The sequence below is a fragment of the Panicum hallii genome, chromosome 6 (genome assembly GCF_002211085.1).
Source record: "Panicum hallii strain FIL2 chromosome 6, PHallii_v3.1, whole genome shotgun sequence".
In the NCBI taxonomy this organism is placed as follows: domain Eukaryota; kingdom Viridiplantae; phylum Streptophyta; class Magnoliopsida; order Poales; family Poaceae; genus Panicum; species Panicum hallii.
The window spans coordinates 8,341,822-8,369,801 of NC_038047.1; the positions used below are offsets into that span (position 1 = coordinate 8,341,822).

General features: G+C 48.2%; 1 protein-coding gene across 1 annotated transcript; it reads left to right on the top strand.

Annotated features, from left to right (window-relative positions):
* Positions 1 to 1,700: 1,700 nt before the first annotated feature.
* Positions 1,701 to 3,360, top strand: LOC112897477 (aspartyl protease family protein At5g10770-like). The gene is made up of 2 exons (XM_025965777.1): positions 1,701 to 1,892; positions 1,985 to 3,360. Exons 1-2 carry the CDS (start codon positions 1,754 to 1,756, stop codon positions 3,232 to 3,234), a joined length of 1,389 nt encoding a protein of 462 aa, XP_025821562.1. The 5' UTR covers positions 1,701 to 1,753; the 3' UTR covers positions 3,235 to 3,360.
* Positions 3,361 to 27,980: the final 24,620 nt, after the last annotated feature.

Sequence of the window (27,980 nt, forward strand, 5' to 3'; positions counted from 1 at the left end):
AGGATAGGGATGAGCCGTTGATGGTGCTCCTTTAGAACTGGTGGTTTTAGTTGCTCTGGTTGCAGACACGCGATTAGAGCGGTCTTGGTTGGTCCATTGGAGTATGTTAGCTCAAGGAGGACAACAGGGCCATCTACCAGTGATGAGCGATGGCAGCAGCCTAGCTAGAAACGGTGGGTACGACGTGTCAGTGGTGCGTCCGATCCATGGATAACCTGTAGGACGTGAATTGTTCACCACAAAACTTTAGCGGCACATTAGGCATCAAAATAGGCAAGATCACTTCGGAGGACCTGCTGCTCGTTGCTCGTTCAGCTTAACGTGGGCGGGCGCTCGGCTCATACGCAACTGACGCTTGCAGCGCTCAGCTCCTAGCATGCTCTTTCCTGTCGAGAGCCGTCCGCATCTCATATGCACCCTGCAGCTTCGGTCGTCCAAGATCGGCGCCGCCTCCTCGTGCACATCGCTGGACCGCCACCGCCATCTCCCGCATCCGCTGCCACATTTGCCTCGTCCACTGGCGCATCCCTAGCCAACCACATGAACCGGCTCCTCCACCCCTGACTGGATCGATGAGCAATTGTGCTCACCAGTTCTCTGATGCTTACAGAATACAGAGATGTTGTAGTGTTATTTTACATATACTAATACACATCAAGGCCATGGAACCTTTGAACAAAGCTTCCCTGGCCAGGTATGTTCATCTATCCAGCTATGTGGTTTTGTATTAACTATGATGCTATGTGCAATGTGATAATTAAACCTTTCTAGTTTCTTGTTTTCTCTCTGACAGTAAAGTAAAAGTGCAAAACTCACTAATTTCAGTATCTGTAACTTGTTCTGGTAGATTGTAAATTGGTAGCTTGGAAATGAAAAGTATGTTGTTTTTTATGGCTACTAGTTCACGGAAACTAATATGCATGGAGTTCCAGGAGCTTGTGAGCTGTGTTGGTGCTACATTATTGTCTATTTATGTGTGCTGTTCTATGCTGGATGCTGCTACATGGCACTTGCTAATTGTATAAACACAGTTGATTGCTGAAAGTGTTGGCGTTCACGCTTAGCGTGAGTGTGCATTAACGTTAGGGTTAATTGTGTTCTCCCTGAATAGTCTTCCCGTTTTTGTGCCCTCCATCTTCTTTCTTCCAGTTTTTTTTTTTATCCAGTATCGACATATTTCAATTCTGAAGGTTCCAATTTCGATGTTCCGGCATTTCTAATCTCTCTTCCATTTTCGGCATATCATTTCCTAAAGGAGTTCTTAGGAAACGGTAATGAAATTTTTTGACTGTTTTGTACACTAATTTTGACGACGGAGTCTTATTCACGGCTATGTTATGTTGGTACCTACGAGCAACTTGTGGTATCATATTTACCTGTATTTCCATCCAATTTCCCACACTTCACAGGGACCTACCTTGCTCTGGAAACATGACCAAAAAGTGTCAGTTTCTGTGCGACGACGACTTGCGTATGCAGCTAGTCCACCACTAGTGTCTACCTATCAAGTGTCCACGACGACGACGACGACGCCAGACGACCAGAGACGACTTAAGAGTCTACCTATCAAGCAGTGTCCAAACCGGCGTAGGGGACGGGGCAGTGGCACCCTGACCCTTTCCATGTAATTTCCATGGAATTTAGCTGTGCTCTCGATCTTATAACCGAGAGCCGCTATATATCCTTCGAAGGGTGCAAACCAACCACATCTCAGAAGCTGCTACATTGCCTTGGAACCAAGGATCTATCAGCCATGGCCGTTGCTATGAAGCTTCTGTTTCTCCTCGTCTGCAGCTACCATTCTCTCCTCGCTCACGCAAGACACGGCCCCAACTACAGGGTCCTTGCCACTGGCTCTCCTAGCCCTGATGCCGTCTGCACGGAGCTGAAAGGTGTTGTTGTTCTTCCTAACTAAAAATGGTGGTTCTGTGCAGTGTTAGTAAGTAACCCGCTCACTCCCTTTGCTCTGCTCTGGATGTTCCAGCGGTTCTTCCGTCATCCGGCGGCGGCGCCGTCGTTCCGTTGCACCACCGGCACGGCCCATGTTCGCCGCTGCCCTCCAAGGAGATGCCGTCCCTGGACGAGATGCTCCGCCGTGATCAGCTCCGAGCCGGCTACATCCAGCGGATGTTCTCGGCCGGCACGAACGGCACCCGCGACAGAGCCCAGCAATCGGAGGCTACCGTGCCTACCTCCCTGGGTTCATCCCTCGACACGCTGGAGTACGTGATCACCGTCGGCATCGGCTCGCCGGCGGCAACTCAGACCATGCTCATCGACACCGGCAGCGACGTGTCGTGGGTGCAGTGCGAGCCGTGCCCGGAGTGCAGCTCCCAGGTGGACGCGCTGTTTGATCCCAGCTCGTCGTCAACATACTCCCCGTTCACCTGTGACTCCGCCGCCTGCACGCAGCTCGGCCCAGAGGGCAACGGCTGCTCGAGCTCCCAGCAGTGTCAGTACATTGTCCATTACGCCGACCGCTCGAGCACGACCGGGACGTACACCTCCGACACGCTGACGCTGGGATCCTACACCATCAGCAGCTTCCAGTTTGGATGCAGCCAGGCCGCGTCCGGCCAGTACGGCAAAACCGACGGGCTCATGGGACTCGGCGGCGGCCCGCAGTCGCTCGTGTCGCAGATGGCTGGGACCTTCGGCACGGCGTTCTCGTACTGCCTCCCGCCGACGCCGGCGTCCACCGGGTTCCTCACGCTCGGCGCGTCGAGCGGCGGCGCGGACTTCGTGACGACGCCGATGATCAGGAACGACCAGATCCCGACGTACTATCAAGTGGCCCTTGAGGCCATCGTGGTGGACGGAACGCAGCTCGACGTGCCGCCCTCGGTCTTCTCCGGCGGGTCGGTGATGGACTCCGGCTCGGTCCTCACGTGGCTGCCGCCGACGGCGTACTCGGCGCTGTCGTCCGCTTTCAGGGCCGGGATGGCGCAGTACCCACCGGCACAGGGCCGGGGCGCCTTGGACACGTGCTTCGACTTCAGCGGCCTCAGCAGCGGCGGCGGCGAGCCGTCGGTGCCGCCTGTCTCGCTGGTATTCGCAGGTGGCGCGGTCGTCAACCTCGACGTCGATGGGATCATGTTGGGCAACTGCCTGGCGTTCGCGGCCACCAAGGACGACAACTCTGGAAGCATCATCGGCAATGTCCAGCAGCGGACGTTCGAGGTGCTGTACGACGTCGGCCAGAGCACCGTGGGGTTCCGAGCTGGGGCATGCTGAACGGTGCGGCAATATGGACAGCATTGTTGTCACTAATAAGGAAATATATATTCCGATGATATTTTAAGAATAAGGGTTTAGCAACAGTAATAGCTGCAATGGTTCATATTCCGATATTTTACTGATACATGGATTTGAATATATAAGATCCTTCATTCGAAATTTTAACAATCCACTTTAACTTTCTTCGATGTCAAATATATCTAACTTTCACCGATGCAAGTTTACATAGAAAAAACATTAAGTTCTACAGTAATTTCAAATCAGGCTAGTTAAATGCAACACCATGAAATACCTCTTGACAATACATTAATTTCATATTGTAGCTACTATATTTGACTTTACTTCCATTAGCAAATTAGGGTATTACGAAGTTGTCGGTACACACAGATAGGGGTACCTCCTGCTAGGGTGTCCAGTCCCTTGGCTTCTCATAATCCATGAACACCCCCTCACCTCTGAGTCACGTGGCATACGGCCTCCGGGCCTGACTGCTGGGACCACGGTCTCCGGACCCTCCCCGGGCTCCATAAGGTCCGGGGCCTCTGCACACCCAGGAGGGCGGGAGAGCCCTCGGGTAGCTCCTGCAGACCCGGCCTCCCCTGGGAGGTCCGGAGCCGCCACGTGTGATGGCCAGACCATCACAGGCCGGCCCGCTCCGACCAGCCACGGGGGCCCCGGACCCCCCTTTCCCCCGGGAAGGGGTCCGGTGCCGCCATGTGCTGCCCAGCGGGAGGAGCGGGGCTGGCCCCGCCGCGTGCCTGCGGCCGGAGGCTCCTTGCGGGTTGCCTCCCCACCTACCAGCATTTAATGCGGTAGCTGGGTCGTGCGCACCCAAGTCAAAAAGAGCGGCCAGCCACTGACACACGGGGCAGGTAAGCTGACACCGCGGTAAGCCCGCCCGTTCTGAAGGCGGCGCGTCGTATCACCGCGCACAGTACGCGGACTGTGTGCAGTCCCGTCACGGTGCTGCGCGCGTGATGATGGCCTGTAATAGGTGGGCCAAGGCGTGCGCTGTAACAGTGCGCGCGCCACAGGACAGCCCCGTCTCGCCCTCTGACCGAAGGTCCCATCCCAACAGTGACAGCACGGCTTCACTGTTGGGTAACGCTGACGCCGGACACTGTACAAGACAAGGCTGTACACGGCCATATCCTGGCTGTAAATATGCACATCAACTTCTCGATCGAGAGGACTACGGAGAGGAGCTCGAGGAGATGACCTCTATATCTCTCGTAGAACAGCTTCTATTGGCCGGGCCCACCTGTCGGGGTCCCGCACGGTGTAAGCACTCCCCTTGCACTATAAAAGGGAGAGTGTACTCGTTAGAATACAAGGTTCAACAATCAGAAACACAGCCAATACAACACCAAAGTGGACGTAGGGTATTACGCTCCGGCGGCCCGAACCACTCTAAATCTTCGTGTCCTTCCTGTGTTCATCGGTCCACCGATCGAGCGCTCCTAAGTCTCCTCCAAACCCATCCTTAACTAGGATTAGGCGGGTGCTTTCCGCCACCCGGCTGGAGAATTCCTCCGACAGAAGTTGTTAGCTGCAGAACTCGTCGATGAGGTCTATCATCATGCCGTCATGAAAGGTTAGCTAACCCAGCCCTTGTAAAAGAAAATTAAAGAGTCTGTAAGATCATACGGAACTCAATAAGCCATGCGTTAAGTAAGGCCCCATGAAATCCACCTTACATCTACCATATTAGATTCCACTGGATATCACTAACTGCCCTAGGACTACTTTAGCGGCTATACCGTCCTACCCCTCCACCTCCCCACCTCCATACCCAATAGAGAAATTTCCTTACGTGCCATTAAAATCTATAACAATCTCTTCGTTGCAATCCAAAATTAGAGACTCCCATCATTGCCATCATTCTAATTTTTATTAGCTTATCTGCCATTACCGTCACAGAATATTCAAGCTGCCCAATCCTAATTTTACTGTCGACCAAGATTTCAAAACTTACAGTTAATCACGCACGCGTCCCGACCACCAGTCTCACCCACGCACCTCTGCACGCATAACCCATCCCCACATGGTGGGGCCTATTTACCTTTTCAATTTCTTTCCCGTTCCATCTTCCGTCTGCTCCTCTCTTTCTCTCTCCCCAAATCAGACTCGAGAGCGCTCGCAGGCTTCGGGGAGCGGCAGGAACAACAATCGGAGCAGCGAGCACAGGCCGTGATGGGAGCGGCGGCAAGCGCGGGGAGCATTGCCCGTGGGAGAAGCGGCGGCGGAGCCTGGTGTTTTTCCTCGCCGGATTCGCAATACCACCACGCCACCACTCTCTTTTTTTCTTTTTCTTTTCTATTTAGTTCTATGTATAGATTTTGTTCTGCAATTTTTTCCTTCCAAAGTTTCTCTCCAACATTTTTATTCTTTGGAATGTTGATCATAATTTTTTCTTCCAAAGTTTCTGAACATTTTTTCTGAAATCTTTATCACAAATTTTGTTTCCAAAATTTTTTCAGCATGACTATTGCTATGTTCTATTTTTATGTTTCACAAAGCTTTTGTGTTTTTTGGATTTCTGCTCTCAATTTTTGGTTCCAAATTTTGGTTCGAATTTTTTTAAGCAACTTTTGTTTCCAAATTACTTTTCATGTTTCTCTCCTATTTTTCTTTTCTCCATTTTATTTTTAAAAAACGCAGAACTTTTTCTCAATTCATTTTTTAATAAAAATTTCACCAGCGGAATAGTTATTTCTTATGTTTAAATTAATGCGTCAGAATTTTGATAGGGTGCGGGAACCAGAAATCCATGAGCTGGCGTGGGTTGGGGCAATAGACCAGTTAGCTGGCGAAACAACGCTTTCCGCCAAAAAAGGAATAAGGTGGGACCATCATTCACGCGGGAGCAAAAGAATACTCATCGTCGACCGCACGGCAGCCAATTTACGAGCAACAGTAAATTAGCATGCCCCGTCAAGCTGTTATTAAGTGGAAGGTCAAAAGACAATACTAACCCTGAAGCATTTCTTGCTCGTGGTCAAACAACAAACAGTTATTTGTAAGCGAGATTTGACCGAGAACATTTTACAAGTTGGCAACGATGGTAACCTCAAGTTCTCTCACAAACATTGCGTCGAGAGGAACCACCGAAGATGCTTTTGACAAAACCAGCAATTCAGCATCTAGAATGCATTAGTCGGAACAAAAGAAAACGGAGCTGAGTGGCTGACACACGAAGAAAAAAATAGAGCTAAGGACAAGGACAAGCGTCCTTCTTCTGGTCCACCGGAGGAGAGTCATCCGTGTCGGGCCTGGACGCGGCGGGAGCCGGGTGGCGCGCGGGTGGGCGCGGGCGGTGGCGCTAGCGCGGGCTTGAAGAGCTCGACGGGCTGGACAACGGTGTCGATGATGTAGATGGCGAGCGGGTCCTTGTCCAGCGCCATGGACGTGGACTTGACCCGCGCGGGGGCGCTGCTCGCCCGCTCCGGCGCCGCTTGGGGCCCCCGCGCCTGCTCGGCCGCCGCCTAGGGCCATGTGCGCCTGCTCGCCCGAGGCCGCGGGCGCCTGCTTACCGGAGCCGCGCGCGCCTCCTCTTCCGACGGCCGCAAGTAGGCTCGAGCTAGGATTTGAGATGGAGTGATCCGGGGAAGAGGACGGAACCAGATGACATGCATATCCAGGGCAATATAGATAAGGTTAGGGTAAAATCGGGATAGCGAAAAAATTTATAAACATTTTAACAGCATGACGGTATAATTTGTGCTAAAAGTAACAGTAATGATATATAAGGGAATAAAAATTAGAATTGATGGCAATAAAGAGATTCTCTAATTTTAGATGGCAATGAAGGAATTGTTATAACTTTCAATGGCACACAAGGAATTTATCTACCCAATACACACAAAAAAAATGCAAAACGTAACTGATTAATCTCAACAGAAACCACCAAGCACGGGATGTAAGTTACTACGATATTCTAACGGAATGATCCTGTATAATTGTTGTGTCTCGTACAACTATCAAGTTATGTCTTACCCATACCCATAGTTCCATAACCTGTATTTCCACCGTTTCATAAACACCGATAATACCCCTTTTGGAAGCGGAAGTCAGTGTGCAGGGATCATGCGGCAGTACTTGAATGTGGCGGTGCTAGAACCATTCCTGATGCCTTGTATTCATGCAGTCTAGGTTAGTACGACGTGAGTCCCTGCCTTATCACTACTGGAAAGCAAAATTTCCCTATCGGTTAAAAACTAACAGGAAAATAACAAATACCGATAGAAAAAAGTAAACTTAATCTTTTTAACGGTAAACTGATAGAAAAATACCGATAGACCTAGCTTGACAGGGAAATAGCCTTAACTTCACCCTCCTATTAACATTTGTGGATTTACATTGCAGCTTGCTATGCAAGAAAGTTGTTTTTCTATTTTTTAAATAACTAATTAAGGCACCCTTGTGAAGTAACTTTCATAAATACCCCAATATATTTTTACCTGTAATAACAACATCCAAGTTGTCATGTAGGAGTTCAAGAATTTTTTAACACATTTTCTATTTTCTGTCATTTAAATGAGTTTGTGTGTGTTTATCGAAAGTAATCCCAAGTTGAACTATATGTACCTCCAATAAAATTCAAAAAACTGAAAAAAAAATTATATTCAGGATTATATGTTCAATTCTAGCCCATGTCTTGGAGATGGATGAAAAATTCAATTATCTTCTAAGGACAATTCAAACTTCTATCTCCAATTGACCACATAATCATTACAATAATATCTAAATTTACTTAGAAAATTCTACGTATCAACGTAGCAATATATTTTTGGTCCATAAGCTTGCCATACTAAATTAATATTGTAACAAAGTTTTAGGAAAAAAGATAAGAATTTATTGTTAATTATCAAACCCACACGAAATATATAATTTCCCTGTGCGTTATTTTAAACCGACAAGGAAATGTGAATTTCCAATGGGTTCGGTTATTTCCCTGTGCGTTCTTACAAAACCGACAAGGGAATGTGTGAATTTTTCTGTGGGTTCGGTTATTTTCCTGTGCGTTCTTTCAAAACGGACAAGAAAATATGAATTTTCCAATGGGTCCGGTTTTCCCTGTGTGCGCTCTTTCAAAACCGACACGGAAATGTGAATTTTCCTATGGATTCGATTATTTCCCTATGCGTTCTTTCAAAACCGACAAGAAATATGCATTTCCCTATGCGTCCTGAAAGAACTCTTAGGGAAATTGAATACACAAAGGTAAAAAACGGTTTCTAGTAGTGTATATTTTCTCTTTTCCGTCAATCATTTACTACTAGTAGCTACTTAAGGAAGCACAAGTTATTTACAAGTGGCCTGGGCACCTGTGATGGTGGGCTCATATGCATATATATACGCTGGATCAACTTCATGTTTATCCAACTCGCATTCGATTAAGATTTAAACAAGAGGTCGGAAACGTGTGCAAGTGGAGGACAAAGTTACTGTGTTAGGCTGTTTCTCTGTGCTTTATTTCCATTCATGCAGAGGAAGCTGTAGCTAAGCTTCCATCTTGTGTGCTGCCGTGCATACGGAATCCAGGCAACTGGCGGGGCAGGGGAAAAAGGAAGGCTCAAGGTTCTCTATCCAGGATGATGTGACGATGGTGCATTACCCATACTTGGATTTATATATAGTGCCACTGAATCCATCCATTAACATAAATGGAATGGTGACCATGATGTGTACCATAGAGTCCTCTGAAAATACTAGATGGCATATATCCCTTTGTCTGCAGAATGTGCTGTTACTTTTTTTAAAGGAAAAAACAACGAATAGACTGGCGAGCTGCCTACAGCATTGACGAAGAAGTTTAACTAAGACTTGTGCAGAATGTGCAGTTAACTATTAGTCATCATGATAGGGAAAGGAAAACTAATCCTTGTTGTGGATCAAGTATTGACCTCACGCTGAGCGGCCTGGTGATCGCGTCCACCACACATCGTGTACTGTCATCTTTCTTCAATCTGTTTAAGCTCTTTCTCCTTCCTAATGGTGGCTCCATATGCAGACTGAGCACGGCTGCTGGAAGGGCGAAGCAACGCTGTGGTTGCTAGTATGTTCAAATATAGAATGCCACTCTCGAAGGAAGCCAGATGGTAATACAAAAGTTATTGCATACTATTATTGCTTGGTGGGTGCGGTGTATTGTGACAACATTCAACAACCATGGCGGTACTGCTATCTAGAGCTCGAAACTATGCATTGGAATATTCAGCGAATTGTCTTCTCGTGCTCTGTTCAATTTGCGCATGAGCATGATTGAGCGGAAAAAATTATATGATGGTGGAAAAAGTTGGGAGCTTCGGCGGCGGCTACTAGTTTACTCCTATTGGTGCTGGAAACCAAACTTATTTGGGAAAGCTAGTTGTCTGTCTAGAAAGTAAAATGCAAAAGCTATGGATCTAGTCAGAAAAATCATTGTATTGTTCAACTTATTTTCTACCCGTAGGTCAAGTGGATTATGTTTTTTTGGCCCCGACTTTGCGACATTCACCGCGGATCAAGACTTGCTTAGTTACCTTTACGTTGCTCCATTATATCAATGCAGGATCTCGGTTTTCTTGGATGCGCATCCAAGGTTTAGCGTGGCTTCTGTCTGGTAATAATGAGTTTTCAAAGCAAACAAGCCATGCATGCACTAACAAGTACATGTTATTTCCAATTTGATATTTGATTAAGATCAATTCCTGGTGAGACCATATCACTAGGTCCACCTCCATCCCGTGTGCTGTGCTGTGCGGTGCACCAACCTAGCCCATGCGTCCAGAAGATGGCGATGAAGGCATACAAGCACACTAGATGTTATCGTTACACATTAATAAATCATTTGAGATTGAATCTCGCATGATAGATAATTGCAAAGATTTGCTTGGAATGAAATTGTATCTCCCATGGTAGTTGAAGGTAAAGCTTGAGAGGAAGTTCAAACGCTAGTAAGGGTTGGCCAGATTGCTTATGAAGGCCTCAAGTCACCACCAGCATCCCAAACTAGCACATTCTATTTAACGCTGTGTAGGTGAGATGGTGGGATGTACTGTGAGGCAAGAGGTTGCGGGTTCAAATTCTAGCCACCGCTTCGCATGACTCGTGACTTTCTGGGTTTAATATATTTTTTAACAAAAATGCTTTAGTACCATGTGGAACCGTCACCCTGGACTTTTAGTACCGGGTGTTTTATCCAGTGACGAAGATCGAGATTTTTAGTATTGGTCTCGTAGTACCGGTTGGAAATCCGGGACCCATTTTCAGCCAGCGCTGATGGAGTGTTTTCTTAGTTGTGGCTGCAGACGGCAGACTGTCTAGAAAAACGAAAGAAGAAGAAATCGAAGGTGCAGTCACCCTTGGCTCTCAAGTTCGTCCATTCCCGGATGTCGCTGGGGCATCGACTTCTGCCTTCGATCAGTTTTCCACATGTCAGTGGCTGGCCTTGGGTTCTGATAAATGCAGGAGCATTATCGTCACCACTTACAGCTGCGACTATGCACACTGGAAACGATGAAAGCGAAACACAGAACCATTTGTCGTAGTCGTACTCGTCGAACCAAATCCAATTGAGGTACGCAATTTCTCGATGCCCTTCACTCCTATACTCTACTAATATATGCAACTTCATCAGTCTTCCTATCCGTTGTGGCGTTGTTTATTTCTGTGTTACCTTGGGAGGTCTAGCTCAGGGTATACACAAGGGATAAGCTCACATTGCTAGAGACAAGAGCCAATTTATGTCTTTTTTTTTTCCTGATTTAATTTTCTCCTCCTAGTGCTGGCCTGGATAGTAAAGGTTCCTATGGAGAAGTGAGACTTGATTTACAGCTAGTATCATATATTCATGTATATGACACACCTCTCAAAGCATTTCAAGGTTCTACAGAGAAGTGAGCGCCTTTTATTTTATTTAAATACAAAGACATATGTGAGTGCATTTCTATTACCTCTGTAACCACGTTGGCATAAAGTATTTTGTAGAGAGCAGAACTGCTACTGGCACTACGATCCTTCCAGGCCACTGTTACCCTTCGTAACTACCTTGATCCCCTCAACTATTTCCTCCAGCTTTTGACTGTTGTACACTTGTACTACTGATAGGCTTCATCCTTGTACTACTAATATTTTTCTTACATGAGTTGGACGAAAATGAGAATGCAATTTGACCTTACTAAATTCAGAAACAAATAGGCCCACTTGTGTACATCATGCTTTTTGATTCCAATAAGTTTCATAAAAAACCCACCAATAGTATATTCTTCAAATGCCAGAACTGTTCGTCATTTTGGCATGTGTGATCAGTCACTAGCTACTACAGGAAGCTTATTGTCACTACTAGTTCTTAAAGGATCCATCACTGCAATGTGTCTTTGGATTTAAGCCGGCAGGGATAATGTTGGTTATTACTGCCAACTTACCAACCGGTAATGTTGCCTGTTCCTAAAAACAAAATAAAAGAAAAATTGCCAACAGTCGCTCCTCGTTAGCTGCCATCGCTGGTGCCACCAGTCACCATCGCCGTGTACGTGCGTCCAAGATCTGGCCCACCTCACACCAGATCCGGCCTACCCGCAACTTGCTTGTTGCAACAGAACCATCAACCACCGCGCAACACCCGTGCCGCTGCAGTGTCGCTGCCGCTTGCTTCAGTAGCTCTGTGCCAGGGAGATGAAGAGGGACGAGAGCATCGGCGCACTATGTAGAGGGTGAGCTAGGGGCATGGCGGCGGACATTGGAGAGGTGAGGGGCTCGCCACCTAGGGAGAGAGAGGAAGGGCCGGAGCAGGCTTCTCCCTCCACAGATTCATACTCCTCGCACCGGAGGGGGGGGGGGGGTGGGGGGGCATGCTGACGCTGAGCACTAGCAAATGCCGTCACCACGTGCATTCAAGATCTGCCTCCCCACACTTTGTTATGCTGGAACAGCCCACCACGGCCCGCTGCTCCAAACATTTCTAGGGGAACTGGGGAATTCTAGTAGTGAGTAACCCTAGAACGGAATGGGCAGCACACTTTGGAGAGGGAGAGGGCCAGGATAGGGGGAGACAGGCCGGGGCAAGGCGGCGCACCGGGGAGAAGTTAGGGGAGCGCTGGACAACGACTACGCCATACGTTGCCACTGCTCCTCACCTTGCTGCTGGTCCTCACTGCGGCTGTGCTGCCAGTGAGGGGGATGAAGCAGAGGGGGAAGGGGAGCTGTGGCAAAGGACAGGTGGAGAAGCTCAGGAGGAGGCTGACAGGAGAAAGATGAGAGTGCGGGGGGAAGAAGAGAGATCAAGGACCGGGGGGAGAGAGACGCCATCATACAAAAGCGAAGGACGGTTGTGGATAAAATTGCATTTAAATTTCGAGTCTGAATTCCATTATTACCATCAGCCATCGGGCTTTGGTGAGATCCACAGCAGTGATAGTTTCATCGCTAGTTGCTTCTCTACCACGAATTTTTTCTGATCATGGCCTTCCAATCTGGCAGTGATGCTTCACACCAATAAAATGTGACTTGGGTACATTAATCTGTCATACGTGATGCTTCACACCAATAAAATGTGACTATGTGGGTGGCAGCTTGACATCGTAGTTGAAGTCGTGGAACAAATAAAGCCAATCCAGGCAATTTCCAGATGCCCTTCGCTCCTAAACCGTCTGCAAATCTATGTAGCTCACTCAGTGTTCCTCAACTCAGGATAGGAACATGACATATAGTTATTTAGATAAATATATTCCTTATTTGTGCTAGTTGCTGCATGTATATATGTTTTCACTACAAGGTTCAAAACAAATCCTAAGTGTTTCCTTCAATGCAGGGGACCGGATTCCATTCTTTGTAACTATTGCAAATCTTGTAGTGTTTATGAATAGGAGGATGGACATGAAGTCCAAACATAGTCAGAGCTAGGGAGGAAGAGCGCAGAGGTCGAGTGGGAGTGGGTCGTGCACTGGCCTGACAGAGCAGACAGATGTGTACACTGCGTGTATGGCATTGCGTTGCATGTATCTTGTCTGCGCACAACAATGGTGGGGCGGCGAAGCCGAATCGGCATGAACCCAGATATGATCCGGCTCTGCGGCCCAGGTCCAGCACAATAGCGGGCGACCGAATTGCACAGAATCGCTCTACTAGTCTCCGGTGCGTGATCCATCATCTCCACATGCCTGCAGCCTGCAGTCTTGCAGACGCACGTCTATCACAACCCACATCACTGACCACTCGTCTCAGCCAACATATTCTAAGAACCATTTCACAAAAAAATATTTCCAAAGGGACATCCATTGTCCCAGTGCTAGCTTATTTCCTAGTACCTTCCATTCTTATATGTAATTAACAAAGAGACGTGTTTGTTTTTCACTACCACCACTCCTCGTTTTTTTTATTTTTGACCGAAGTCAGCAGGGAAGCTCCCTGCCTATTTTTTTATATAAGTAAAATATAAAAGGAAGTATTTACAAGCATTGGGTTACAAGGCTTAAAGCCCAAAGAGGGGAAAGGAAGAAGAGTCTAAGAGAGATTACTCAAAAAAAGAGTTATCTTAGCCGCTATTATTGTTAGTTTAGCCCCAACCTTAAATCATGTACGAACAAGGCTTTTCAATAGTAGAAAAGACAAAGTAGCACCGTCAAAAAAAAATATCATTTCGATGTTTCCTGATGGACCAGCACGCTAAGATAACTACCTTTTAGAAAACTAACGATCCAAAGGCCTCTCTTGATTCAATGGATATTTCTGTTGTAGAGTAAAAGTAGAGAGAATGACAAATAACAATAGTTCTAAAGTAATTCTCATTGATAGAATTGTTTACATATATATACAAGCCCAAAGGGCATGATGTCCCTTGGAGTTGGCCCCTTGGAGATGGCCCTTTGGGTGATTAATGACATTACTAACTAAATATAGTAATTGATCACTAGTGAAATGTTTCACAACACTCCCTCTTGATCAATTTGTTCTTTGTGGTCTTGTAAATAATTTGTTAATATCTCCTTCAAAAATCATGTGGGAAAAATATAAGAAGAATTACAGATATGTCATAGGAAAAACTCATTTAAAAACCTTTTTGGCAAATACGAGAAAATATTGATATGACATATATGATTGATTGATAGCATATTCTCTCATTAAAAACCTATGTATGAGAAAACTTTAATAGGAAAAACTCATTAGGAAAAGAGTGCAATTTTATAATCAGAAGATTATAAACATGTTATATCAAGGGGTGGAGGGTGGCGGGCGTGGAGGGGTGGCGGGCGCCGAGGGCGCCCCTGGTGAAGGAGGGATGGGCGCCGAAGGTGCCATTGCTGGTGCTGCCGCTGCACCGCCAAAGGCGGCCGAGTGGGCGCCGCCGCTAAGGGCGGCTGTACAGGCGCGGATGCGCCGTCGTCGTTGAAGAATGGCGGTGGCCCTGGCGTGCAACCATTATTTTATGATGAAGCTTGGGTGCATCACCATGGTGTGCCCGACGAAGTCTGAGGCAGCGGCGAATGGAGTTATGGTGGCCTGATGGCCGCCACATGGAGGTTCGGCTTGTGGGCCGAAGTCGGCGATGCCGGCTGTCGTCGTCACAGCATAGGGACAACGTACATGGTGACCAGTGAAGCGATTAACACGGCTATGATGTATCAAGAAACGACGTCGAGTGTTCCATTGCCGGCCGTGGAGAGGAAAAACAAGAAATCCTCCTTTAGTTGTAAAGAAACGAAGATGAACAGAGTCCATTCTTACTGGTTGAAGTTTAGGCCTTGTGGCCTCGTTCCTCTTACTCATAGTCTGTAGAGAGAAAAGTGTATATGATAACGTGTTTTAGAGTAAAAGTCGAGAGAATGATAAATGATAAGAGTTCTCAAGTGATTCTCATTGATGGGATTGTTTACATATATATACAAGCCCAAAAGGCATGATGTCCCTTGGAGTTGACCCTTTAGAAATGGCCCCTTGAGTGATTAATTCATTAACTAAATATAGTAATTGATCACTAGTGAAATGTTTTGCAATAATTTCCACAGTAAAGGAAGTGAGGTATTCCAATTAATCTTAAATGGACATTAAAAAAAAGAGATGCCTTAGAGTTTCTTCCTCATCTTCGATGCAGACTAGACAATTGTATGTATCCAGCACCATGTTATTCCTCCTCAACAAGTTTCTTGTATTCAATATTGTGGCCGAACCAATCTGAGTTGCACCGGCTCAAGTACGCAAGTCCTCTTTCAAGGGCTCCAACGTACTTCAAACAGTGTAATCCCTTGGCCTGTCGGGTAACGTCCCGATGAACCACCGAATGCAGAATCAAACAAGGTACCTCGCACGAAGACGAGTCTAGAGACACGATCACTGTCATATTTTACATCACAGGCATTTATATTACATGAGTTGTCAAAAGTAATATCAGTTTCAAACTGATAGGATTTATTACAAACCGGTTCAAGTTCTCAAGTTTACGGCAGCGGAATTTAAACCACAACCACTGTACACGTTGCCAGTACGGATATCATGCTAAGCCCTGGCATGATATCACTCGGTAGGATCAGTGTTGGCCGGGGACGGGTCCCACTCCCCGGACCAACCATCGGGCAGAGTGTAAGGCCATGGCATAGGCAGAGCAGAGTCCTCAGGGGGATTACCTGAATAAAAAGTCATAATACAAGACTGAGTATTCTAATACTCAGCAAGGCTTACCCGTTTTATGGTATGCTTAGCCATGTAACTAGACTTATGAAGGCTTTAATGGTTATGGGTAAAGTTTTCAGCTGAAAAGCAACAAAGAGTAGATCCTTAATTTCAAATTTTAGCCTTCAAATTCTATGTGATTATCCATTCTAGATAAGCACCTATAACTATTCAAGCATGGTAGAATCTTTAGCCAAACATCATCTTTGATAACCATAAAGTTGCTCTTGTTACTCTATGTGGCAAAGGGATCAAGCAGTCTCAGTCTCCGCGAGAAACGGATGATTCCTGAATCGAATTTCAGCCTTGCAAGGGTAAACCTAACTCACACGCTTGGAACATCCAGAGATCGTTCCGAAGCAACCGTTTATTTTTCATTCCAACTCGTGGATCAGATCCACCACAAGCGACTGCTGGACCATACGCATAACCAATATGCACGACGTATGTCTATAGCGCGACTACATGATCATACTCCTGGTTGCCCTGCAACACGTATTCCCACACGTCGAAGCGAGTAACCGGAAAAACCAAATACGAGTGGTGGGAGGTATGTGCACTCCTCGGGCCGATTGGTTACTAGGCTTACCGCTTACCATATTTCGTGGCATGTGGCTAGTACTTTCAAATGCTTAATCACCGCTACCACACACTGTGACCTTAACCAAATTCATCAACACAGACGGGGTATCATCTCAACCATGATACTTCACATAAATCCCGTCCGTCATCCTTATAGTGATTACAGGAATGTAAACATTGCAACTCCTATATCGCGCGAGTGATAGGAAATCACCTGACTTCTACCGGTCCTATTAGTAGAGCATCTATTCGATATGGACTCAGGTGCAATACATAAGTTCCTAGGATTCATGCATCTAGGGTTCCATTTCATCTCCTAGACCTAATGCGAGATATAATATATAAGTATAGAATTGCATAAATGTAGTAATTTGAAATACTGGGTTATGCACCAGGGCTTGCCTTCGTTGGCGGGGCTGGGGGCAGGAGTGTCAAAGTTTTCCGAACTTTGGTTCGGAGCTTCAGTTAGATTTCCAACCATGTCCCCCGGGTCTTCAGAAATTTCCACTTCTTGTTCCGGGATCAGTTCGTAGTCTCCGTCGGCGAGAGTAGCTGAGTATATATGATATGCAAAGATGTAGTTTAATGGATGCATACACTTTCATTTAATGTCACGATAAAGTTGCAATCCAATGAAAACACAGTTCACTCATCACACACATCATTTACTCTTTCACTGGGCAGTCATTTATCGGGTATAAACTAACCTAGTTAGCTTCATTAGATAACATGTTTTACTTTTATAACATAAACTACCATAGCACTAGGGTTGAAATTATAGATTAAGCTATGTCTAGGCTATTGTAGATTTGTCAAGATTTTATTTTTATAGAAATTAGGCCACAAGGATAAATAACAATAGCACTAACATATATCGAGTATTATTTACAACTGTACATACATTCAAGATTTTGTTCTAGATTTTTGTGTACAGGTTATACTATTCAAATCAAAATATTTTCATAATTTTTAAATATCCAGAGTTGCAGCTATTAAATACCCAAGATCAAATAAGCATTATCCATGATTAAACTCATACATTATAAAAATATTATACAAACAGTAGGTTATTTATTTTTCCTAAGTACTACATGTCAAAATAAAACTAGCTCAATTGGTTTTACATTTTTACCATTTTTCTACTATTTACTAAGCATTTTTATAGATCCCAACTACTTAAACTTAACATTTAAATTAGAGTAAAAACTACTTAGAAATTGAAAGTCACCCTGTAAGGAAATTGTAGATCTTAGAATAAGGAATCCAACAAATTTTAGTTTGCATTTTTCTGATTTTTCCTTGAATTGCTATGGAATTTCAAAGTTTGCAGCAAAAATATCAAAGGGGTCCCTATAGGCACTATTCATCTGAGTCTTAAGCTTCACAAACAGCCCCCTAGGCTTTTGTATATTTCAACCTGAGGCCCTTGGCCGTGATCAGAGAGTGGGCGCGGGTTTGACCGGCCAAATCCGGCGACGGCGATCGCCGGCGGCGAGGGTGGAGGGGCATGGGAGCATCACCAAGTCTGTGCGCATTTGTAGATGCTCGGGATCGGGGTGGGACGGCCTGTAGCGGCGGCGCGACGAGAGCAGGCGGCCGGCGACGGAGGGGAACGGCGGGGGCGGCGCTCCGGTGGTCGTGAGCGGCGAGGAAGGGGTCGGGAAGCTTCAGGGTGGTGTGGGGAAGCTCGAGATAGGGTCAATTGGGGTTGAGGAGGGTCGGGAAGGGGTGCTCCACGGTGAGCAGGGGGCAGCGGCGGGCGGCGGTCGTCGGCAGTGGTGCTTCGGCCGGAATCCGATGGTGTTTAAGGGCTGGTGAGCACGAACAGGGGTTGGGGAAGCTTGCTAGGGGGTTGGTGAGGGCAATGGGCGGTCAACGGCGGCTATCCACGGCGGCCAAGAGCTCACCGGAAGGGAGGAGCGGGGCGGCGGTGGTGATCGGGCTCGGGTGTGCACGGCAAGGGGAAAAAGAGGTGCAAATGGGTCCAGGTTGTCTACTGGTACTGCGGGACATAAGAGGGAGGGAAGAGAAGCAGATGCGGGCGCGGAACACGGCGGCGACGATGTGGCGGCCGGCGGAGGCTCGGGTGGTCGTGGCGCGCGCGAAAAAGGATAGCAGGGGAGGGCTAGGGCGGCGGCCGACATCCAAGTGATGCGTGGGGAGGATGGCAGCAGGAGGTGGAGCGGCAGCGGGTAGCTCAGCGGCGGCGGGGAGGTGCTCTGCACCGGCGGCAGTGAGGAGCAGGGGAGCAGAGGGGTGCCAGAGGAAGAAGAGAGGGGGAGGGGTCTCCAGGGACTTAATTGCAAAATATAGAAATCCCAGGGACTTCATAGTAAAGCAAAATTTCCCATTGATCTAAAACTCTAATGAGAAAATGATCAAAATGGAAGTTGTAGACTTTTTCAAACCCTACAACATTGGTTTAGGGTTCAAGCTCAGAAACTGAAGCATCCCCCCATCAGGGAAGACTTAAAAGTGATGCTTTATCAGTCCCAGGAGGCTGATAACACTTTTATTACATCAGATGGTACATCACCGTACAACTCTACGCGGTAATGGGCAGTGAAGCGCCACTATCGTGAGGATTACAACTAAAACCCACACTACTACACTAGCTACGAAAAGAGGGTCATCAGAGTCTTGCGCCATGCGGAACTCCAACAGTGGCCCTAACCACAGGCAAGACTGGGTGCAGGACGAAACCCTACTCGACGTCTTCAGGGAGGTAGTCTGGATCTTCTGCTGTAAAAAGGTAGAATGGGGTGAGTACAAACGTACTCAGCAAGTCCAATCACACCCACGGAGGGGGGTATAACAGAAATCAATGCACAGGACAATCCAAGGATAAGGTTATGGTTCATTTGCGGAAAACTCGGTTGTATGCAAAGGTTCGTTTAAAAACATTTTCAAAACAAGTTTTCTAGTACCAAGGAGCACATGATGTTGACTCACACAGAATCCAATTTCTAAGCTGCTACCGGACTCCCCGTCCGCCGTAGCACACGGCGCAACTGCCGGACACTTTCCACATAACCCACCTCAGTCCAGCCATTCCCAGAGAGAAACACTAGTTATGTGACCACACCATAACTTGCCCAATACCGTGGGCACGTCTATTCGAATAGATTTTAACTCTGCAGAGGTGTGCAACTTTACCCACAGGTGGGGTACCACAGCACGATCACCTTAGTGTCGGTGCAGATCCCAACAAAGCCGTTACCCACCTTAGCTAGACCTGACTAGCCACCACGGGATCCATCAAGGGGTCATTCGACCTATCTCCGAGGTTTAACCGGGGCATAAGTCACACAGAGCTTATCCCTTCTCCTTGATCACCCGTTGCTCTCAGCCCTCCTGATGGCTATCAGTCTAACTAGTGGGATTTATACTAAGCCGTTGCCCATACAACGGTCAAGTGGTTTGCACGACAGGAAGCTAGGTGAGATGACACATCAACTCGGTCCTTAGGGGTGACAAGATGGATATCTCCCTTCCTCGCTCAACCACACAGGTACGAGCACACCAACGGCAATTCACACAGAAATGCCATCCATCCCGTCTGACTCATCTTTCAAAACCACATTTTATCCCTTCCCACACACGCATTTTCTTTATAAAAACAGGTGGTCAATGTATGGTTATCATGAACAAGGGTGGCTATCCTACCGTGTTTTCAACAAGCAAAACCATGCAATTTTATAAAATAGGCTACTGGGTTGTGTTTATAAAAACTAGGACAGAAACATGCATCAAAGGGCAGGATTGAACTTGCCATCATCAAATCCCTGCGGGAGGTCTTGATCGAAGCACTGTCCCTCGGGTTCAGGGTCGCAGAACTGGTCCTCGTTCGCTTGATCACAGTCGGGACCTTCCTCGTTCACTCCGTGTCCTATGACGCAAACAAACAGGCACACAATCAAGCGAAAGAACTAAAAGCTTTTATCGTTGGGCTTGAATCGGAAATAATTTAATTATGGAGATAGGGGTAATATTTTTGGGTGGTTTCTTAATGACATGGTTAGAACTATACTAGAAAGGGCGTGGTAAAGTTTCGGGTTGATCGGAGATCGTTTGGCGCATAAAATGACGAGTTGAAGAGGGTTCGGGGGATAAACAGGGGTTCAGGGGCTTATTCGTAAACAGTTATGAAATAGAAAGGACTTGGTTATAATTTCTAGAAATATTTGGGGTATATTAGAATGAGGTAGGGGTCTATTTGATATTAAGCTTACATGGTGGAGGCTAGTTACTTGAATAGATAGAGGTGGAAGGGCTTTTATGCAATGTGACGCATAGGGGGGGGTTTATAGGAAATAGAGGGAAGAGGGGGGGGGGCCCTTGGGCAAAATGCCCCTTCTTCCTCCTCTCCCCCCCGTGACTGAAACAGAGGAAGGGGGAAAGGGGCGGTGGCGGCTGCCACCTCGGCCGGCCAGGGCCCAAGGGCGGCCCGGGACAGGGGGATGAGGGAGAGGGGAGCAAGGGGATCCCATCCCCGGTGTCACCTTGGACCGAGGTGGAGCGAGGGGGCGTGCCCACGGCGGGCGGCGGCAGAGCCGCGGGCGGCGGCAGCGCTACGAGCTTGGGGAGGGGGCACGCGGTGGCGAGGGCGGTGGTGGTGGTCGGGGGCTGCGCGAAGGCCCTATTTATTGGCCGGGGAAGGCGGTGGAGGGGGGTTCGGCCGGCGGCTCCGCGGGCGGCCATTAATGGCGTTTGGCCGCTCGCGGCCGTCGTGGCGTGGTGGCGCGGGCCGAGGCATCGCACGTGGGGAGAGCTGTGCCGGCACAGTGGCAGGGAAGTGACGGCGCGCGTGGCGGGGCGGAGCGCCAGCGGCGGGCGGTGCGGCACGCGTGGGACAGGGCGCGCGCGTACGCGCACGGCGTGGTGAGGCGCGGGCCAGGGCGGGGGCGCGAGCGGCGGCCGGCATGGCGCGGCGCGCGGCCACGCGTTGCGCGTGCGCGTCGCGGAGGAAGGCCGGGCAGGGCTCGTGCGCGGCGTGCAAGACCGGCGCTCGGGAGCAGAGGAAGGAAAGAGGAGGAGGGAGGAGAAGGGAGGAGGGAAAGGAAGGAAAAGTAAAGGGGAAAAAGAAAAGAGAAGGAAAGAAAATTGGGAAAAAGAAAAAGGGAAAGAAATGATGGAAGGAAAAAGGGAAAGAGAGAAAGGCGAAAAGGGGGGTGACGCGCGCTGGCGATATTCGCGGCGGCGACCCCGGCTGGTCGGCCACGCGCGCACGACATTCGCACGCTGCGCGAGGAGAAAAGAGGGAGGGGGAATCGCGTCGGCGCGGATCGCGGATACGCGGTCGCGCGTGGTTGACAGACCGCCGGGCGGTGCGGAATGGGATGGTGAGGAGGTAAAAGAGGGCACAGATATTAAAAAGGGCTGGGCAGACAGCTGGAGTCGGGCGTCTGAACGGCGGCGTCTCCGGGAGAGGGTTAGGGTTTTAGGGTTGAACGAGTTTCGACGACGACAAAGCTTTGAACAAAAACATCTTAGCGCGTAATTTAATTTGGTGAATTTTCAGGGCGTCACAAACCTACCCCACTTAAAATGTATCTCGTCCTCGAGATTCGGCTGGCTCCTAAACAGATGGGGAAACTCCTTTAGGGCCTCTTCGCGTTCCCATGTCGCTTCTTCTATTCTGTATCTGCTCCATTGAACCCTGCATATCCGTACTTTGAAGTTTCTTGTCCTCCTAGTGACAGTGTCCAGAATTCTGACCGGTACTTCCTGGTATCGCAGGTCCGGCTGAAGATCTATTGTTTCCACCGGCACGTGTTCTTCCTCGGGTACTCTCAAACACCTCCTTAATTGCGAGACATGAAACACTGGGTGTATATCTGACATTTCCTCTGGTAACTCCAGTCGGTATGCCACTGCTCCGACTCTCTTCAGAACTCGATACGGTCCAACGTATCGAGGGGCCAATTTTCCTTGTACCTGAAATCTTCGCGTTCCTCGAATAGGTGAGACCTTGAGATAAACAAAATCTCCTGGGTTGAAACTTATTTCTCGCCTTTTCTTGTCTGCATAGTTCTTCTGTCAGGATTGAGCCACTTTCAACTTCTCACGGATCTCCGCTACTTTTTCTTCTACTTCCTTTATAAGTGCGGGTCCTACTAGTGCACGTTCTCCAACTTCTGACCACATCAGGGGAGTTTTGCACTTCCTTCCATAGAGAGCTTCGAATGGCGACATGCCCAAGCTGGCTTGGTAGCTATTGTTGTACGAGAATTCTGCATAAGATAGCTCTGCTCCCAATCCTTTCCATAGGTCAGGACGCATGCTCTCAGCATTTCTTCCATAATCTGATTTACCCTTTCCGTTTGACCATCCGTCTGTGGGTGATATGCGGAGCTGAAATCTAACTTGGTGCCCATGGCTTGATGCAAGCTTTTCCAAAACCTAGAGGTGAATTGGGTTTCTCTATCTGAGACAATTCTGCTAGGTACTCCATGTAAATTTACTATGTTTTCCATATAAAGCTTTGCCAGCTTTTCTCCACCATAACTAGTTCGTACGGGTATGAAATGAGCCGATTTAGTGAGTCGGTCCACTATCACCCATATGGAATCATGTCCCTTCTGTGTTCTAGGTAGGCCTACCACAAAGTCCATTCCTATCTCATCCCATTTCCAAACTGGAATGGGTAGGGGTTGCAATAATCCTGCTGGCTTTTGGTGTTCGGCCTTGATCCTTTGACAAGTATCACAATGAGCCACAAATCGTGCAATATCCGCCTTCATCCCACTCCACCAATATTTTTGTCTCATGTCCATATACATTTTGGTGGATCCTGGGTGGATGGAGTAGGCCGAGTTATGGGCTTCGTCCATGATTATTCATCGGAAGTCTCCATTCTGGGGTACACAAATCCTATTCTCGTACCATAACGTTCCCTTATCGTCCACTCTGAAACCCGGTGCTTTGTTTTCTCCAGGTTGTCTGCAGATCTTTATTATTCGCCGGAAGCCTCTCTAATTCTATCCTCTAGTGTTGATTGGATGTTCAGCACATGGCTGAAACCTCGAGGAACAATGTGCACATTTAATCGTGCCATTTCCTCGCGCAGATGGTCATCTTTGGGTCCATAGGATTTCCGGCTTAAGGCATCGGCTACCACGTTCGCTTTTCTGGGGTGATAATGGATTTCCAAATTGTAGTCCTTCACCAACTCCAACCATCTTCTTTGCCTTAAGTTCAAATCCGGCTGGGTGAAAATATACTTCAGGCTCTTATGGTCGGTGTAAATCTCACACTTATTTCCAATCAAGTAGTGTCTCCAAATCTTAAGGGCATGCACTACGGCTGCAAATTCCAAATCATGGGTCGGATAGTTCTGCTCATGAGTCCTGAGTTGGCGGGAGGCATATGCAACGACTTTCCCTTCTTGCATCAGCACACACCCTAATCCTTGTCGGGATGCGTCACAATAAATGACGAAATCCCGATGAATGTCCGGTAGGGTCAGCACTGGGGCGGTTGTCAACCTTTGCTTCAATTCTTGAAAACTTCTTTCACAAGTTTCTGTCCAGGTGAACTTCTTCTCCTTCTTAAGAAGTTCTGTCATGGGTCGGGCTATCTTGGAGAATCCCTCAATAAATCTCCGATAGTACCCAGCTAATCCAAGAAAACTTCTGATTTCACTAACATTAGTCGGTCGCTGCCAGTTGGAAACTGCTTCGACCTTCTCTGGGTCCACTGCTACGCCTTCCGCGGTCAGAATATGACCAAGGAAAGCTACTCTCTCCAGCCAAAATTCACACTTGCTAAACTTGGCATATAGCCTATGTATTCTTAGCTTTTCCAATACTACCCGCAGATGTTGCTCATGTTCCTGAATACTCTTGGAGTAGATAAGTATGTCGTCGATAAAGACTATGACAAACTTATCCAGCTCGTCCATAAATATTTTATTCATGAGGTTCATAAAATAGGCAGGGGCATTGGTTAGTCTGAAGGACATTACGGTGAACTCGAACTGCCGGTAACGGGTGACAAAAGCTGTCTTAGGGATGTCACTTTCTCTAATCTTGAGCTGAAAATATCCTGACCTTAGATCGATCTTGGAAAAGTACTTGGCTTCTTTTAGCTGATCGAAAAGGTCATCAATCCTGGGGAGGGGGTACTTATTCTTAATGGTAACCTCATTCAGTGCCCGGTAATCTACACACAACCTCATACTCCCATCTTTCTTCTTGACAAACAGAACTGGGGCTCCCCATGGCGACGAGCTTGGTCTGATGAAGCCAATTCGTTGTAGTTCTTCTAGTTGCTTCTTTAACTCCGTCAACTCAGAGGCCGCCATCCTATAGGGTCTCTTGGCTATAGGGGAGGTTCCAGGGATAAGATCGATGATGAACTCTATATCCCTGTCCGGTGGCATACCGGGAAGTTCTTCAGGGAAGACATCTGGGTATTCGTGTACTACCGGGACTTCTTCTAAGGGCTTGGCTCACATGCTAAATACCATCGGGTTAAACTCACTTTCCCGGGTATGGCAGATTACTTGTACTCCTTCGGGGTTTGTTAGGTGTACCACTTTGTCAGTACAGCCTCTGAAACCATTGTGTCGGCTTAACCAGTCCATTCCAAGGATCACGTCTATTCCCCCAGACTTAAGTACTACCAAGTCTGCTAGAAATTCTACCCCACTTAAATTGATCCTTACCCGTGGACAACCTAATTGACAATTGATGTCGCCTCCAGGCGTCCGGGTAAATAAGGGTGTTTTTAGTAGTACTGTAGGTATTTTGTGTTTTTCCACAAAACTTGAGGATATGAACGAGTGCGATGCTCCGGAATCAAATAGTACTGTTGCCAGAGTTGAGTTGACTAGGTACTCACCGAGCACTACGCCCTGAGCTTCTTGAGCCTCCTGCGCGTTGATGTGATTGACGCGGGCTCGTCCAAATGACTGCTGGGGCTGCTTCATCTGCTGACTGTTGTCGTTGTTGCGGATGGGCACTCGGTTGGCACCGGTCAAGGCTGGTCTGGGTCCATTCACCGTGTTGGAGAAGGCTGATATAGTCGGCTTACTCTTGGCATAAGGGCAATTGGCAATGAAATGCCCTGTCTCACGGCCGTTGAAACAGGCCCTAACATTGTTGTTGTTGGAGGCGACCAGGCTTGCATTACTCTGCGGGGCCCTCATGGTATTCTGGCTCCTAAGCTGCGTGTCAGGGGCCCGTGGTCCTGTCACTTGGGACTGAGTCCTATACTGCATTGGGGCCTGAGATCTTGGTGCAGTGTAGCTAAAGTTCCTCAGCTTTTGGGAACGGTCCTGTTGGCGGGCCTTACTTTCCAGGAATTTGCGTTTGTTATCCTTCCTCTCTTCGGTTTTGGCCCTTTCCGTAAGGATAGCCTTGTTCATCAGGGTATTGAAGTCTGGATAGATCTGAGGGGTAAGCAAGGTCCGGAGCTCTGGGTTCAGTCCCTTCTTGAACATGTCTTGTTTCTTGTCGTCGTCGTTCACTTCCTCCGGTGCATATCGGGCCAACTCTATGAACCGGTGAGTGTACTCTTCCACCGTCATGCTCCCTTGCTGCAGTGCGCGGAATTCATCCGCTTTGCGCTTCATGGTGGCCGAAGGGATGTGATAACGGCGGAACTCCTTCACGAATTCCTCCCAAGTGATGGTAGAGGCATCCTCAGCTGCGGCAGCTGCGGCACAATAATTTTCCCACCAGGCTAATGCTGTTCCGGTGAGTTGGTAGGCTGCCAGAAGGACTTTGTCTCGGTCCTGGCATTCAAACGGTTCGAGTTTCCTCTAAATTACTCATAACCAGTCATCTGCATCCAAAGGGTTGCAGGATCCGGCAAAGGTGGGTGGCTTGGTCCTTAGGAAAGCTGTCAGCTTGTCATTCATGTTCTGCCCTCGTGGTTGCCGGTTAACGAGGGCGTTGGCCAGTGTTTCCAGTATGAGGGTCTGGTTGTGGATTATCTGTGCCAGGTCCCCGAGGGGTGGGGGTGGTGGTAGTTGTTCTCCTCCTTGATTTTCTCCTCGGTTCTGGCTTACTTCTTGTTCTCCCTGAGGGAGATTTTGTCCAACAGGCTGCGCTTCGGCACCAGCGGCTGCGGGGTTCCGGCTACGGGAGGCCCTCGCGACGCTCCGGGGAGCCATCTGTTGATTGGGTAGAGTGGGGTTACGATTATGTGATGTTTAAGTTGTTTAATTCGTATATAAGGTAGAATCTACCTTCTGCCAGTAGTCACATAAACAAGCAGCACACAACAAACCAGCACACAACATCACAAGCAACAAGCACAAACAACTTCATTACTGCAAGGGGGTACAGCTTGGGGGTAAAACTAGGTCTCGTACTACTCGTCCGGGGTCAGGCCTAAGGGCAAGACTTAAACAAAAGCGGTTGGGGACACATCGCTAGGGTGGCGTCGGTTATTTTACTCGCGGGGCGTGCCTTCTTCTGGGGCGAGGAGTGTGAGTAATCCTTGCTCGCTGTTCTCTGGATTCCCATCTGTCAAGGGTTGCGCTGCAGCATCCCTTTCAATGGCGGCAGCAGAACTTTCAGGGTTCTCGGGTGGGGCTTGTGTGTTTCCAAAGAGAGGTCCCCATCCTATGACGGGTGTCCCGAGTAAAACATGGTCTTCTCCAATTGCCGGGACTGGTGTTCCGCTTTGGGTCCATTCTTGCATACGCCGGTCTCAGGCCTGCCTGAGGCTCTCTTGGGCGACTGCTTCGCTGCTGACCGCGGCTGCGGCTCTTGCCTCAGCTTGGGCTGCTCGGATCTGCTGCAGTCTTACTGCGAGCTCTGCTTGCTCGGCTCGATGGGTCTGCTCTCTCAGAAGGTTGGCTTGCTCATCAAAGAGTTGGTCCAAGGTGGCTAGATAAGTAGCTACTTGGTAAGGGCCTTCTTCAAGGCGGCGTCATTCCAGACTTCTCATGCGTGCTTCCCAAACTGGGGTTCTGATGGCCGGCGGGAAGAACCTCACTGGTGTGGCAGCGAGGTGTCCTTCAAAAATCCGGCATAAGTAACGGAGCGCTTTTCTGACGGTCAAGGGGTAGGTGTCCTGGTGCCTAAATCCTATGGCAGTCACTCGCCACGGCTGAATGTCGGGGTAGCGGTTGCTCCTGGCGATGACCAGGATCACCCTGCAGCGGAGGGTACCATGGTGTTCGTACTCTCTGCTGTAGTACCTTGGGCGTTCCGTAACGCCAAGGCTTTCCAGGGCATTGATCAAAAGGCTGGGAAAGCCAGGTGCAGCTTGGCAATTGCCCTGGGTCCATCCTTCCTCAGCCATCTGAAATAAGGACAGGGTAAACAATCCAGCACAGGTATAAAAGGGAGTAGATAACATTTATTATTGCAATATGGGGGTACAGTTTCCATGGATACGTGGTTATTAGGGTAGGGTTCTAGCTTGGAGTGCTACTCCTAGCATGGGGATTCTTCCTCGATTCTGATAGGGCGCTTCTTTATTGGGAGGCACCGATCCATCACCTCGTCTTCGGTCTGAGTACCTTTATCCCAATGGGTTTCCTCGGGTTCCTCCTC